Source organism: Amphibalanus amphitrite, unplaced genomic scaffold (assembly GCF_019059575.1).
Source record: "Amphibalanus amphitrite isolate SeventyFive unplaced genomic scaffold, NRLGWU_Aamphi_draft 000627F_arrow, whole genome shotgun sequence".
Classification (NCBI taxonomy): Eukaryota; Metazoa; Arthropoda; class Thecostraca; order Balanomorpha; family Balanidae; genus Amphibalanus; species Amphibalanus amphitrite.
The window spans coordinates 282643-298910 of record NW_024882121.1 but is presented as its reverse complement, the minus strand read 5'-3'; the positions used below and the strand labels follow the sequence as shown (position 1 = coordinate 298910).

Here is a 16268-nt window from a genome sequence, read left to right as displayed (position 1 = left end):
TTTTAAAATTAATTCACGCGTCAAGACAATCAAGCACACATGTGCATGCTGCATACTTGTTTGCGTTCAGCGCTGATGCCGATAAAAGAACACGAATGATCTTGATCTTCCTTCCGATCTTTCTGAAATTTGTTTGTTCTGTATTGGTTCTGTATAATTATACCGGTTTGTGACCGAGAACGGGGCGTGATAATAATTATAGGTTACTATACTACCCCCTAGCCTCATACCAGCGCACTTTTCTAGTCATCAAGAAGGATACCTACAATCTACATATTTACCAGTTGCTTGAATAAAGTCAAAGTGGGCGTTTGGTTCAGGCTGGTTGAAAACTGGGTATATGTCAAGTTTAGGTCCTAACTACAACTGTGGCGCTTTTGATACGAATATGAAACAGCAAAAATTTTAGGTTTTAGGTTAGGTTAGGTTGTAGGTTTGTAGGTTTTAGGTTGTAGGTAGGTAGGTTTGTAGGTTAGGGTAGGTTTGTAGGTTGTAGGTTGGTAGGTTATAGGTAAGTAGGTAAGGTTAGGTCAGGTTTGATTATGTTTTTTTCTTTTATTTGCGAGACATATGAGTATCATTTTTGGATTCAGGATGTCAAATAATGTAAAAATATGAAGAATTTATCAATGAAATCTTCTTAGGACTTAAACTTGACATTTACCGAAAACTGTCTGTATATGGATTTAATTAATCATTTTCTGCAATAACTGCCAGTGTTAAGCTTAAACAGGAACCAAGATGATATCATAACTAGTCTAACCCCGCGTTTGATGTCTCGGACGACGAAGATTCTACGCCGTCCGGCCAATAACGTTCCATATCCACAGCCAAGCCCCCGCTAACCTTGAACGTGATTGGCCGAACGACCTAGAATCTTCGTCGTCCGAGTTACATCGAATGCGGGGTAATGCTTTTTTTGTGGGGCAATGCCAAATTAACCTTAATTCAGTTTTGCTGCTCAATATGAATCTTGACCGTAAAAGGCTGGGGATCAGTTTTTCAAACCGTAACTGGGCCCTTTCTCAAGGTACGATGCTGCAGCACGCTGAACTACACTGCTGTATTGGTGTGGTGTTTGAGACATTTGCCTAGGTTTTGCGAGCATCTGAGTTTGTTGATGTTTGCATGGAAACCCAATATACCGCTTCACATAGCCATAGCATGCTGCAGCATCATGCAGTGAAACAGGATTCAGGGCCTTGATTGTATCAACAAGCTCCCTCTACATGGTGGAGGCTTGTTTTTTATTAAGTGGTCCAGGTACCATAACATTATAAAGCCAAGATTGAAGATAAAGCCAAGATTCAGACTTAAGTGTCTTTTTCTGTTAAATTGAATGTTGGCCATTGGGCTTTGTATCCTCATGCTGCTGCCTTAAATCTTAATATCTTATGCAGTGGTTTGAAAATACTAAATAGTGAAGAGAGCAGTAGATGTTCCTGCTGGGTTTAGTCAACAATAATTTGTTGTCCCCTAATACAAACTGAATGGCTCTGCCCCTGCTAGTAGGGGGGGGGGGGGGGCATTCCACGATAGATCGACCAAAAATAAATAAAATTTACACCCTCGTATTTAATTTTTTGCTTAAAATTGGTCTAATGGGTTGTGATGGGCGGGGAACCCAGCTGTGGCAAGGATTTTTTTCTTCGAACAACGGTTTCCGAGATATAGCCTCGGGCAGTTCCTGGAGGTCACACTGCAACCCTATGTTTGGTGGCTTATAACTCAGAAACTATTGGTTTTCTATGGTAAAAACTTTATATGGTTCAACTCGCAATCAACCAACAAACGTTTTGGCTATCTCGGATTTTCGATTTTTGAAAATTTTGATCACGTGACATCTTGACCTTTTTTTCGAAGAGTGACCTTGATATTTTCCCAACTGAAAGTCGCAATTATGTCTGATGACGATTAAAGCCTTATCAATTGTCATTCATATGCGCAAATAAAAAAAGTGGCTTTCGGCCTGCGTTGACCTCAGGTCAGGTCATTTTTATGACCTTCCCATTATTACGAGCGGGAGCGACAGCGAGATCTCGAGAACAAAGCAAGATAGCGACAAGTGGTAAACGGCACAAAGTACACATGGATAAGGTCTACAATTTTTACTCAGGTTATTTTCAGGTCAGGTCAAAGATGACGTCACAGGGGTAAAAAGAAAGTCTAAATGGCGGCACTACATATATATGAAGTTTTTCTCGAATAACTTTCAAAGTATCCCAGCTAGGAACAAACTAATAGCACCATCGTGATCCTCTCGTCGATCCGCATCGAAACATCTGTATGTTGACCTCAAAAGGTCAAGGTCAAAAGTTGACCTTAGGTCACGTGACCTTAAGGTCATCATATATCATTCGATGGGCCTTGACGAGCTGAACACAATGAGCCTATCCGCGCGGCTGTATCTCAAACCTGTAAGGAATTATATGCAAAAAACATTTGGTGACCTTTCATGACGTCACATGACCCAAGAGCAACGTCACAGTTGACCAAGAGCAAAAAAGGTCTCAAGGTAGTCAAAGTTAGTCGTATATGAAGTCACTCATGGTATATTAGGCAATTCCGACGCGTTTTAGTGTAAAAATAAGGGAGCTGATTTTTCCCCAATTGACTTATAATGGGGTGGTCAAGCAATTGACCTGATCTTAGGTCATCGGTATTGAAATTCAAAACGAACTGGCGCTAGGCGAAAGAACACAATGGTGCCTGTTCCACATCTCTTTCTTTATTAGATCAAAAGGTACACCCAAAACTATTTTGACTTCCTTTTTACCCCTGTGACGTCATCTTTGACCTGACCTGAAAATGACCTCCGTAAAAATTGTAGATCTTATCCGTGTGAATCCTGTACCGTTTACCGCTTGTCGCTATCTTGCTATATTCTCGAGATCTCGCGTCGCTCCCGCTCGTAATAATGGACAGGTCATAAAAATGACCTGACCTGAGGTCAACGCAGGGCGATAGCCACTTTTTTTATTTGCGCATATGAATGACAATTGATAAGGCTTTAATCGTCATCAGACATAATTGCGACTTTCAGTTGGGAAAATATCAAGGTCACTCTTCGAATAAAAGGTCAAGATGTCACGTGATCAAAATTTTCAAAAATCGAAAATCCAAGATAGCCAAAACGTTTGTTGGTTGATTGCGAGTTGAACCATATAAAGTTTTTACTATAGAAAACCAATAGTTTCTGAGTTATAAGCCGCCAAACATAGGGTTGCAGCGTGACCTCCAGGAATTGCCTGAGGCTATATCTCGGAAACCGTTGTTCGAAGAAAAAAATCCTCGGCACAGCTGGCTTCCCCGCCCATCACAACCCATTAGACCAATTTTAAGCAAAAAATAAAATATGAGGGTGTACGGCTTTGGTCGATCTATCGTGGAATGCCCCAGGGGTTAAAAACTTGGAGATTACTGTAAATTATGTACCTATCTATTTTATATAGCCTTTTTTTAATGTGTCTTTTGTGGTATTCCATTTATATACTTTCACCAGTATCTTTCACTAAAAAGCTTTATAAATCAGTAATGACCATAAATGCCTTCTCTCCTGGATTTTCTATTGTCTGTTAGTACTTAGTGCCCAAAAGTCTGAAAGCTGTTAAGACATGCATATGTTCCAGGCACAACACATGGAGCCAAATGGTCACCAACAAAAAGTTGAGTCTGGCTATAAGTCAGACACAATATCATCAATGAACAGGAGTGACACTCTGAGCTCAAAAATCTCCTACCAGCCATACAGTCCATTGGAGGTGAGTGTTGCTCTTTCATAGGATACCTACATGTCATAGTAACATATTTGAAAATAAACCCTGATATCAGTAGTGCTGTGATCAAAAGGTTATTTCAACTTTCAGTGTTGAGCATCAAATACTTATGCCAAAGTATGCTGCTAAATGGCTCCATTATATGCCTATTTTCATCATGATCGACTTAAGCAATGAGTGAGGCAGTGTTTCCCTCTTTGTTGCGCAGGTATGCATCCAGGACCAATGGTACAGCGCCACGGTCGGCATGGAGGGCGACTACCTCAGCGTCACGCTGGACGACGTCACCGACAACATGGTCAACAACAACGACAGCTCGCCGACCGACGACGTGCCCGACGCCGTCGCCAACCACAAGCGGACCGTGGTCATCAACAAACCCGAGAGCAGCGGCCTCGGCATCTCAATCAAGGGCGGAAAGGAGAACAAGATGCCCATACTCATCTCAAAGATTTTCAAGGTACAGTAAATTGCTTGGATATGTTGACTCCATCTATCGATGACAATCACGTCGACGAGCTTGTTAGAAATAATGGTGAAACTCTTGTGAAAGGTACAAGCTGCATACCTTTTTGTCATGTCATCTAGAACCGGAGACAGGCGTTGCTCGGTGATCATCGGGAACAGCCCAGCTGTCAGTTGTCAGCGATACCCATGCTGGCTGTGTGTGTCGGTATTTTTTCAGCCTTCACCTTTTTATACGGTATCGTGTTATGCTGGACCTCGGTGTGACCGGCGTGCCTCGGTGTGACCCGCTGTGAAATCTAATTGTTCCATGACCGCTAAACTACTGACCCGACCTGACCTGACCTCTGGCCCACAGGGCATGGCGGCCGATCAGACCGAGCAGCTTTACGTCGGTGACGCCATCCTGTTCGTCAACAATGAGGATCTCCGCGACGCTACACATGATGCCGCCGTGCAGACGCTGAAACGTGCCGGCAAACAGGTCATCTTGGAAGGTCAGTGCGCCACGCGGGCTGCTGGCCGTCGGGGGGGGGGGGGGAGGGTCGGAGGTTCTGCCATTTGTCACAAGGAAAGAGAGATGGAGGCGGGAGTTTCGAGGCTATGGCTTGAGATACGCCTACTGTGTGACGTTACTTATCTGTGTGCCAGGGGAAGAGGAGTTAGGTGGACTTGGTAAGTTATACGATATTTATAACGATTCACGCAACGTCAGCACTTCGAAATTATCAGCCAATCCCAAAACGAGCTAAGGCGGATGCTAAAACAATCACTGTATTTGTTATTTGTTTTACCTTTACTATGATGTGTTCATAAAAGGAACCGTCCGCTGTTTCGTCAAACCATCGGTAAGCTTGGATGTTGTATTTTGACATGCTTTTGATTTCATTTCTCATATTAATCTTGAGCATTTTGTACTGCCCTCACACCTAACGTTTGTTTATTACGCGGCTGCCCTCTAGTTTGCGATTTGATTTGCTCTATGGACTGCTTAGTTAATTGCCCGTTTGATGGTGGCTCACCTTACTGAGGCCTGATCTCTCCGCTCTATCAGTGCTTGCCGTTTGGCTTCCGCGCGCGCCGCCGGGTTCCACTGTGCGCCCTTATGTCGGTGGACTCGGCACTTTCGGGGGATGATCGAATGGCTTTGCTGGGCCGCCGTTCGCGGGCGGGCTGATACAGCTGTAGTGGACGCAGCGGGAGAGCTGGGGCAGCTGTAACCGCCCTCAGTCAGCTGTGGCAGCTCTGGCCCCTGACGGTCCCAGACTGTCCGCACGGCTGCCTCAGACTGTCGGCTGAAGTGTGGAGTTGTGTGCCGTGTGTGTGTACCGCAGTGGTTAGCCAGCATGCTGGCGGTGCCGCCCCGGCCGCCGCGGTGTCCCGCCCAGCCGGGGCGCGCCGCCCCCGCCCCGCCCGCCCGCCGCCGCCGCACGGCTGAGCTCGCCGTCCCCCCGTTCCCGCCCCCGCCCGGTCCCGCTCCCGCCCGGCCGCTCTCTGTCCGCTCTCTCCCCCCAGTCGTCCCGTCGTTCTACGTTTCAGTCAAGTACCTACGCGAGGTGAAGCGCTACTTCCGCAAGGCGACGCTGACGGGCCAGCTGGGCTGGGACGTGGAGCGCGAGTACCTGACGCCCGGCCGGCTGGCCAGCTCGCCTTCCGAACGACCGCCGGAGCGCTCCCCGGACACGAAACTGATCCGTCTACAGCTCTGTCATCTGGCCAGGAACATCCGGTGCCAGGGTGAGAACTGAGCAGCCCCCAAGTGCACGGGGGGGGGGGGGGGGAGAGGACTCGTGGGGAGCCGCCCGGTATTGTCAGGTGTGCAGGGTGGTGTCCGGTAGGCCATTAGTGGAGTTTGCTCCAGGATGTGTTCAGAGTCTGGTGATGTGTATCTGGTCATGTAGTTGTCCCGTAGATGACACAATGGGTGATTCTGAATTGCTTGCTCATGCTGTGATGATGAAACCAGACTGAACGGCGCTTTCTGAGTTTGACAAGCGTGGCCCCGTCGGTATTTCGAGCATTGTTTGTTAATATAGCTAATTATGTGTATAACCAGTCGTATTATGTGCCTATCCTGTGACCCTGTTTCCAAAGCAGCGGGAGCCTGAGCCGGCTCGCTATCTCCCCACTAACAGCCTGCGGCCGATCGCCCGGCAGATGCCAACAGTTTCGAGATTCACTCTCAGGACCTGCTGCACTGCTGTGTGCTGCGATCCTCCGACGTCAACCAGGTCAACTGCTGGTTCAACACGCTGCACTCGTCACTGAGCGCCCTGACGCAGCAGGTCAGCCGCTCCCGCCTCGTGAACTCGTGATCCCTTGACTTCGATCAAGCCTTTACATTATTAACCCTTCACTGGATGGCATTTTATGTTGTCTTTCGTTTACCTGCCATCACGTTTTAGTCTCCATCATCTTGTTGAATTACCGCCACCGTCTCAGTCACCATTTTCCAGGTCGATATTCGAGTAGTTCTTTGTGAGTCATTCTAATTTGATACCTATTCAGTTGGGGGTTTTGAAACATGATCAATGCGTTAGGGCAATTACGGTCTTGGTAACTAGTTAGTTGTTTTCGTTTCCAAACTCAGGGCTATTGCAGTTGTTTTCGTTTCCAAACTCAGGGCTATTGTGAATGATTCCTTCTAGCATCGTTCCCGTCCAGGTGCAATGCCATCTCGAACCACTATGCTCACTGTGTGGTCCCGTGTGATCTCACCCATGCTGCCTGGGGTCGAGGTCGCCGTTCTGACCCACGCGCCCCTGCCCCCAGGCGATCGAGGTCACCAATGAGCGCGTACGTGACCTTCTGGACGGCAGTAGTGTGCTGCACATGGGCTGGGTCCGTGTACGATCCACAGAACAGGTGAGCCTGAGCATGGGTGACTGCTGTAACTGCAGATCACTGTCTTAGTTACTAGGTAGGACTGAGGGTGATTTGGGCTGGGTTCATGTGCGATTCACCGAACATCAGAGGGTGTCCCGTGCTCCTGTAGATAATGGTGGAAAGATGGTGATAAGGATGCTAGTCTTGTTGGTACCGTAAAGTGGGGCTATTTGAGACAGTGGGGCTATTTGAGACAGTATTTAAAATCGCTATAAAATGAAGAGCGTTTGATTTTTATGTGATATTTTTGCTCAGGAAGGCGTGGAATCGAGCAGTAAATCGCCTGAGCAAAATTTAAGCATAAATTTCAAACGGTTTTTTATTTTATAACAATTTTAAATACTGTTTCAAATAGCCCCACCTTACGGAATTTGGTGTTATGGTGATGTCATGATGACTATGATGCTGATGATGGTGACGCCTGACGGTACGTCGGTGTTTTTGTTGCCGGAGCTGGCTTTGGGCGTCGGTAATTGCTCTGCTCTCCAGTGTCGTTCCAGATCATTGCCGGTGATGGCATGGTTATGAATTTGAAGTAGAATCTTATCGTTATTTTAATCTGCTCGTACTATCGTGCCTGTACTTTTGGGCTGCAGCCACGATGCTTGTCACTTGAGCAATGTCCCAAAATTTGTCGATTTGGGTGGGAAATGACATCCAAAGGAAATCCATTTTCCACTCTCACCACCAATTTTTAAGAACAATTTTCCACTCCCAACCAAGAAAACCTAGATTTTTTACCTCTAGAAAGAGCGGTTGTGTGGATGCCCGGTTTAGCATCAATCATTCTACACCCTAGAATAAAATCCATGCTTTATGGCGTTTTTCACTCTTTTTTTGATCTAATCGAATCAGCAGTTTTCCACTCTCTCCCCTCTTTTTGGTGGGTAATTTTCCCCTCTGACACCCCATACAAAACTCAATTTTGGGACACTGCACTTGAGCCATTTAAGTCACTCACCCCACCACCACCTGTCCCACACCTGTATGGTCAGATGTGCGCCGCCGTCTCAGCCGTCTCAGCTGTGCTGTGCGCCGCCGTCCCAACTGGCTGTGCTGTGATTTGTGCCGCCGGTCCAACCGTCTGTGCTGTGCGGTGCGCCGCCGTCACAGCCGTCTGTGCTGTGATTTGTGCCGCCAGCTGTGGTCTGCTCTGACAGGTTCCGAGGTGATCCCCCGACACTGAATGTGTCCCGTCTGGGCGTCCCTCCCATTGGAACAGTCGTGCTAGCCTTGATTGGGAACAGCTGCTGACACAGACACTGACACTGCCTTCAGGACTGACACTGACATTGATACCTACATTCTGCCCTCCCATATAGGACTAATCTCAGGACAACTTTCACCAGTCGTGGTAACGTTTCGCGGCGGTGGTATCCAACTCTAACACTCCGCCTCTTCCCACAGGACCAGTCGCTGGACAACCGTTCTTGGGAGCAGCGGTTCGCTAATATCCAACCCTGCTGATGTCTAACCCTGCTGACGTCTAACCCGTCTCCCCACACGACCAGTCGCTGGACAACCGTCCCTAAAGGCCTGGCTACACTATGCGTTTTCTTCGTGCGTTTTTTGCGTGTTTGCGTGTTTTGCGTGATATCGTTCTAGAAAAAAAGAACGATATTACGTTTTTGTGATGTTTTTCACCTTAAATTTTAGTTATATAAGAATTATATTAGCTTTTGTATATAACCAAAGTAAAAATTATATTGTTTATAACTTTTTTCCTAGAACGATATTACGCAAAACACGCAAACCTGCAAAAACGCACGCAGAAAACGCATAGTGTAGCCAGGCCTTAAGAGTAGCGGTTCGGTAATATCTAACCCTGCCATATATCTAACCCTACTGATCTCTAACCCGGCTGATATCTAACCCGTCTCCCCACAGGACCAGTCTCTGGACAACCGTCCGTGGGAGCAGCGGTTCGTGGCGGTAATGTTTAATCTTGCCATCCGGTCTCCCCACAGGACCAGTCTCTGGACAACCGTCCGTGGGAGCAGCGGTTCGCTGATATCTAACCCTATTGATATCTAACCCTGCCTGATATCTAACCCTGCTGATATGTAACCCGTCTCCCCACAGGACCAGTCTCTGGACAACCGTCCGTGGGAGCAGCGGTTCGCTGATATCTAACCCTGCCTGATATCTAACCCTGCTGATGTCTAACCTGTCTCCCTATAGGACCAGTCTCTGGACAACCGTCCATGAGAGGCAGCGTTTCGTGGCGGTAATGTTTAATCTTGCCATCCGGTCTCCCCACAGGACCAGTCGCTGGACAACCGTCCGTGGGAGCAGCGGTTCGTGGCGGTAATGTTTAATCTTGCCATCCGGTCTCCCCACAGGATCAGTCTCTGGACAACCGCCCGTGGGAGCAGCGGTTCGTGGCGGTAATGTTTAATCTTGCCATCCGGTCTCCCCACAGGACCAGTCTCTGGACAACCGTCCGTGGGAGCAGCGGTTCGCTGATATCTAACCCTGCCTGATATCTAACCCTGCTGATGTCTAACCTGTCTCCCTATAGGACCAGTCTCTGGACAACCGTCCATGAGAGGCAGCGTTTCGTGGCGGTAATGTTTAATCTTGCCATCCGGTCTCCCCACAGGACCAGTCGCTGGACAACCGTCCGTGGGAGCAGCGTTTCGTGGCGGTAATGTTTAATCTTGCCATCCGGTCTCCCCACAGGACCAGTCGCTGGACAACCGTCCGTGGGAGCAGCGTTTCGTGGCGGTAATGTTTAATCTTGCCATCCGGTCTCCCCACAGGACCAGTCGCTGGACAACCGTCCGTGGGAGCAGCGTTTCGTGGCGGTAATGTTTAATCTTGCCATCCGGTCTCCCCACAGGACCAGTCGCTGGACAACCGTCCGTGGGAGCAGCGGTTCGCTGATATCCAACCCTGCCTGATATCTAACCCTGCTGATGTCTAACCCGTCTCCCTATAGGACCAGTCGCTGGATAACCGTCCGTGGGAGCAGCGGTTCGTGGCGGTAATGTTTAATCTTGCCATCCGGTCTCCCCACAGGACCAGTCGCTGGACAACCGTCCGTGGGAGCAGCGTTTCGTGGCGGTAATGTTTAATCTTGCCATCCGGTCTCCCCACAGGACCAGTCGCTGGACAACCGTCCGTGGGAGCAGCGTTTCGTGGCGGTAATGTTTAATCTTGCCATCCGGTCTCCCCACAGGACCAGTCGCTGGACAACCGTCCGTGGGAGCAGCGTTTCGTGGCGGTAATGTTTAATCTTGCCATCCGGTCTCCCCACAGGACCAGTCGCTGGACAACCGTCCGTGGGAGCAGCGGTTCGCTGATATCCAACCCTGCCTGATATCTAACCCTGCTGATGTCTAACCCGTCTCCCTATAGGACCAGTCGCTGGATAACCGTCCGTGGGAGCAGCGGTTCGTGGCGGTAATGTTTAATCTTGCCATCCGGTCTCCCCACAGGACCAGTCGCTGGATAACCGTCCGTGGGAGCAGCGGTTCGTGGCGGTAATGTTTAATCTTGCCATCCGGTCTCCCCACAGGACCAGTCGCTGGACAACCGTCCGTGGGAGCAGCGGTTCGCTGATATCCAACCCTGCCTGATATCTAACCCTGCTGATGTCTAACCCGTCTCCCTATAGGACCAGTCGCTGGATAACCGTCCGTGAGAGGCAACGTTTCGTGGCGGTAATGTTTAATCTTGCCATCCGGTCTCCCCACAGGACCAGTCGCTGGACAACCGTCCGTGGGAGCAGCGTTTCGTGGCGGTAATGTTTAATCTTGCCATCCGGTCTCCCCACAGGACCAGTCGCTGGACAACCGTCCATGAGAGGCAGCGTTTCGTGGCGGTAATGTTTAATCTTGCCATCCGGTCTCCACAGGACCAGTCGCTGGACAACCGTCCGTGGGAGCAGCGGTTCGCGGCGGTGACTGAGCGGGAGCTGCTGCTGTTTAACAAGGTGCCCTGGACGCTGGAGGCGTGGGCAGCGCCGGCCGTCGCCCTGCCCCTCTTCATGACACGGTGGGTCACCTGTGTGTGTGGGGGCGACACAGTTGTGGAGGGAGGGGAGGGGGCGCAGGTGGTCGATGTGAGGCGGTGCCAATGAGGGTTTGATTGTTGTGGTTTTTGTCTGTTCATTGCTGTGAGGCTTAAAGTTTCTGAATTGGTCCAGGGGAGTGGAATGCTATTTTCGCGAAAAAAGTGTCCCTATCTTATCCGTATTTCGTAATGGTTCAGGACCGAAGCGTTGTGTTAGGTGCAATGTATATAACTTCCATGTGCTATGGTCCTAACCTACTTGGCATACCAACTTCTGACCTGCCTATTCGACCTCTTTGACCTACTTGATGTGCTATTTACTGTCCGTCTCCGTCGGTTGAGCCCACCTGATTCCGCCCCCACATGCACATACTGGCCCACCAACCCCTCTCAGAGCATTTTCTGACACACCTTGTCCCCGTTTGACCTACCCCCCCCCTCACACACACACTGACTCTCCCTGACCTGTCTGTGACCCGCCTTTGACCTCCCCCCCCCGCGACAGTCTGGTGCGGTACCGTCTGACGCCCACCGACGGACCGCCGTCCCCCTCGGAGCCCATCACCCTAACCACGCGGACGGGCACGCGGCGCGGCGTCACCGCAGTACAGTGGCGCGTGGAGACGCCCCGGGACCTGGCCACCTGGAGCAGGGCCGTGGTGCAGGCCACGCACTCGGCAGTGGCTGATCTGCAGCAGCTGGTGTTTGGTGAGTAATGGAAAAGTGATGGGTGTTTGCTGGCGTAGACAGAATATGGCGCTGGACATAGGATGGCGTGGAGTCACGTAGTGTGATAGCTCAAGTTCGGTAGGATGAGTGATGATATTGGGTTAAACGCTAGTGGCTGGTCTGGCCATGGCAAAGATGTAAACATTACTTCAGATACATTGCGAATGTGTGTGGGTTAGAATAGACCCGTTACATTTTGCACGGTCATTGCCTGTTTTGCTTGAAGATTGATGAGTTCTTAACTTCAGTCAGCCCTGTGACCGATGTATAAAAACCAAACATGTCAGCCACGCCAGCCACGGTCGTTTCATTCGTCTTGAGTTTCATTTGCTGGTGTCGTTCGCCTGCCTTTGGCCGTTCCAGTACGTAAGCCTATCCGGTACCACCCGTGCACTGTCACTGAATCTTTCTCCTTCATAGACTGCCGCTGGAAGGGCCAGGACGCGCGGCTGACCATGCACTTCGAGAACGGCCTGACGCTCCGGCCGGCCACCGACCCGGCCGCGCAGCTGCCCGAGGCGCTCTGGCACTACAGCTTCGACAAACTGCTGGACTCTGGCGACGATAACCGCAGCGTGGTCCACCTCAACTTCGGCAAGGGCGAGATGCAGGTCAGTCCGATGGGGCGCCCGAACTGATCCTTCGTTTTTTTTTTTTACGCATCGTAACTCATCCATCACCTCCTTTAGCGTTCATGTGTGTTCATTTACATTGATTTGCTTCATTCGCGACCCTAGCGAGCATACCATTTGTCTTTTTTTCAAAGTAAGGTTCTACTGACCTGTTGTTGTTGTTGTTTTTTTTTGCCGCTGCTGTCACCACTCGGGTACTGTTCCGCCGTTTTAGCGATATCTGTCGGTGTATCATCACCTTTTTTGCGTAATGCTATTTTATTGTCAATTTAGTGATGGCTCATCCTGATTGTACGGTGCTCTTACGCTAAGGACGTAGTGTTATCAGCCGTATAGTCTATGGCTTCAGTGACCCTGACCCCATGTGACCCCACAGGAGTTGGACTTCCTCGGATCGTCTCCGAAGCCGTTCGTCTTCGCTCTGCACACATTTTTATCGGCCAAGGTGGAGCGCTTGGGCCTGACGTGAGCAGCCGGTCTACCCTCCCCGAAGTTTGCCCCCCCCCCCTCTGGGCGTGCGGTGACCACAGCACGGCGCGGCGCGGTCTATCGCGTCCTGCCGGCCACATATCAGTCCGTGGGCGCGGACGGACCCGGTCCGGCGCCACCTCGTCTTCCCCGCTATATCACGACCGCCGCCGCCGGTGGGTGGGCCGAACGATGTTACGATGTGTGTTCTACAGCGCGGCGGGCGGCGCGCTCGCTCGTTTTTCGGCAGCTGTTGGGGCGGCTCGCGCCGGGCTCTGTGTGTACGGTTGCTGTTGGTGCGCGTTCTTTGTGTCCCGCTGGTGTTGCTCGCGCTGTGTCGGCGGCCGTCCGCTCAGCCGCGGTGCCCGCTGGCTCCGGTCCTGTGGTGTGCTAGCAATAACGCTGCCACTGCGCGCCGACGCGCCGGTCGCCGTCTCTTGCTCAAAGCAAATCAGCGACTAGACCTGACCCTTCCGCCAATGAGCGTTGCGACGACGGTCCGTCGACCAATAGGCGTTTTCGACGGCGCTGTGTCCGCCAATCCAGTGACATTGGAGGTGTTCTATCAGCTAACCACCATTCGGCAGGCCTGCTCTTGTCGCTCAGGCCGCTAGGTGCGGCTGTCGCGGGCTATTCCACGCTCTCGGGTATGAACTGAACCATATCAGTGCGTGGTGGGCTGTTGGGCGGCGCCGCCGGTTGTGAAAACTGTACAAATTGGAGCCCGCGGGGCCGGTGTAGCGCACACGGCCCGGCGGCCGATCGTTCTTCCTTTCTTTTTATGCGCGGGGCTCGCAATATGAAACAGGCGCGCTTTCCTGTTGGTCCTGCATTTACATAGTTATATATTGTGAGTGTATTTGCGGCGTTTTCTGAGCTGTCGTTTTAGGCTCTGCTGGCCTCTGTCCCGTGCTGTTGCATCTTTGTAATATGCTACGCATGTGTGATTCTGTACTGTCAGCTCTCACTCTGCCTGGTGATGCCGCTGAATCAAGTATTATGAATTATGAAGTTTTATTGTAAATGTATGCATGTATTTCATAACTTTTGCCTGGTCATGTTCGGTGCCAAATTGCATCTGGGCAAGTTATTGGACGTTTAATATATATTTACATTAATCATAGGCATTATTTTACTTTTTTCTTTCATGTCTCTGTTGGGTACGATGAACGGCCGTCATCCAAACCAGATCTAAGCGGCCGCGCCGATTTACTACCAAGTGTGCCCACTGAGTGCACCCATACTCCGCAATCGGCCCCTTCCCGATAATCCCGGAAGGCCGGAACTGTAGTAAATGAAAACATGTAGGCAATTCCGGTTTGATTATTTTTCCATAAAGCCAGCAGCGACCACGCCCAAATGCGATGACTAGACTAGAAGTGAGTCATTCCTTATGACTCAGAACTGTGACTCACAGCGGCTGAACTAATGAAATGTCTCATTTGTTCGGGCCCTTTCGACGACCGTGGGATGGTGGGGATAAGGAGGGTGTGTGTGTGGGGGGGGGGGGCCCGGCATAGGCGGCGGAACGGGGGGGGGGGGCACCGGGGCACCGTGCCCCCCCTTGAATTCTGCAAGGGGGGCACCAATAGCAAGGTGCCCCCCCTTAAATTTGATGTATTAGTACCAGGGGCGGATTCGGGAAAACTCTAAGGGGAGGTTCATGAATCGAAGTGGTGCCCCTACCTATGCCCAGAATTAAAACCTCAACGGATTTCGGCCACTTAATTTTGGTGGTGCCCTATTTTCAGTTTTTTTTCTTTATTTTTGGTTAGTCATGTGATGACTGGTGCCCCTGCTAAGCCGCTGGTGCCCCTGGAAAGACTGTGGTACCTACCTACCCTGCCCCCTGACAAGCCTACGGTGGGCCCTGACATGACTTAGGTGCCCATGGGCCCTGACAGGCCCGTGGTGCCCCTGACAGGCCTGTGGTGTCCTTGCTAGGCCTGTGGTGTCCCTGGGCCTTGGCAGGTTTGTGGTGCCCCTGTTAGAACGTAGGTGCCCTTGACAGGTTTGTGGTGCCTCTGACAATCCTAAATTGCCAACGACAGGCTTGTGGTGCCCTTGACAGGCCCATGGTGCCCTTGCGAAGCCGGTGGTTCCCCTGCGAAGCCGATAGTGTCCCTGACAGGCCTCTGGTGCCCCTGGCAGGTCTGTGGTGCCCCTGGAAGACCTGTAGTGCTTTTGCTAGGCCGATGGTGCTCCTGACAGGCCTGTGGTGCCACTGACAAGCCCGTGGTGCCCCTGCTAGGCCTTTGGCACCCCTGGCGGGCCTGTGGTGCCCCTGTCGGCTGTCAGGCCTGTGGTGCTCCTGGCAGGCACAGGCGCGGATACAAGGGGGGGGGGCCATGGGGGCCATGCCCCCCCCCCCTTGGCCGATTTTTTTTCAAAAATAAAATAAAAAGTTAAAAAGTTAAAAAGCTGAAAAGGGGGCCTCCTGAAAATAAAGTGGCCGAAATCCGATGAGTTTTTTTTTAACCTACCCACTTAGTTATTTCTTAGAAGACTAGCTGAGAAGACTTCTTTGTTAGAAGATTGGTAAAGCTTTTCATAACTTGGAGGTCTCTTATACTCACAGAGATGATCACTTTTACAGGGCCTCCTAACCTGCACAGAGGGCCTCCAAGCCTGCACAGATGTTGAGATGTTGCCTGAACAGCTAGATAAGCTCAATAGACGCAGTTTTTTTGGGGGGGGGGGACCCAACAAGTGGGAAGATGGGGCCTCCAACAGGTGGGATTATGGGGGGCCTCCTGGTTTCTAATGGCCCCTCCCTTGGAGATTTTCTGGATCCGCCGCTGGGCAGGCATGTGGTGACCCCAGGCCCTAAGTCATGACACATGTGACCTCCACCCTGGGATTCGCCACTGATTAGTACTGCGATGGCTTCTTGGGAATTATACATGTAGGATAAATGGAATTTATCAAACGACAATAAGGAAGAGACAAACACATAGGTACCTACTTGAGGATCAGCTTAAAGTTAACCACACATACGGGCAGGGGTGTAATTTTCCTAAAATGATTGTGGGTGCCCAGCTGTAGGGGCGCCCGGCGCCAGGCCGTTTTGGGGCGCGATAGATATTCTTTATGTGGGAGCCTAAATTAACACCGAATTTGATAACATTGCTAGCCGAATGGCGCTTCAAGTGACGTGTCTGACTAAGCAAATACACGCTTAAAAGTGGAAACTGACCGGAAGGACGTAAAAAATATGTAGAGAGGCGCCATCCAGTAGGAGGGGCACCAAATGTGGAGGCGCCAGACGGTTACGACTTACGAGGGCGCCGTGAGA

The 16268-nt window shown here is 50.7% G+C and overlaps 1 protein-coding gene across 22 annotated transcripts; it reads left to right on the top strand.

Moving 5' to 3' along the window:
• The first annotated feature begins 77 nt into the window (after window positions 1-77).
• On the top strand, window positions 78-14103 carry LOC122363564 (beta-1-syntrophin-like). 22 transcript variants are annotated; one of them, XM_043332997.1, is made up of 11 exons: window positions 78-131; window positions 3630-3761; window positions 3985-4236; window positions 4600-4738; window positions 5757-5978; window positions 6399-6526; window positions 7014-7106; window positions 10987-11126; window positions 11650-11852; window positions 12294-12484; window positions 12882-14103. In XM_043332997.1, the coding sequence occupies exons 1-11, from the start codon at window positions 96-98 to the stop codon at window positions 12972-12974; spliced, it is 1629 nt and encodes a 542-aa protein (XP_043188932.1). In that variant the 5' UTR covers window positions 78-95; the 3' UTR covers window positions 12975-14103. The 22 variants fall into 22 exon arrangements, with proteins under 22 accessions (XP_043188932.1, XP_043188942.1, XP_043188939.1 ...); XM_043333007.1 differs by having other exon boundaries at window positions 100-131; window positions 5781-5978; XM_043333004.1 differs by having other exon boundaries at window positions 110-165; window positions 5781-5978.
• Window positions 14104-16268: the final 2165 nt, after the last annotated feature.

What these genes read in the sequence shown, in the direction of transcription:
- LOC122363564 (XM_043332997.1), top strand. Translation starts at nt 96, where the DNA reads ATGATCTTGATCTTCCTTCCGATCTTTCTGAAATTT. An exon ending in CAGGAACATCCGGTGCCAGG is followed by an intron (nt 5,979 to 6,398) that starts GTGAGAACTGAG and finishes ATCGCCCGGCAG; the next exon opens with ATGCCAACAGTTTCGAGATT. An exon ending in TGAGCGCCCTGACGCAGCAG is followed by an intron (nt 6,527 to 7,013) that starts GTCAGCCGCTCC and finishes CCCTGCCCCCAG; the next exon opens with GCGATCGAGGTCACCAATGA.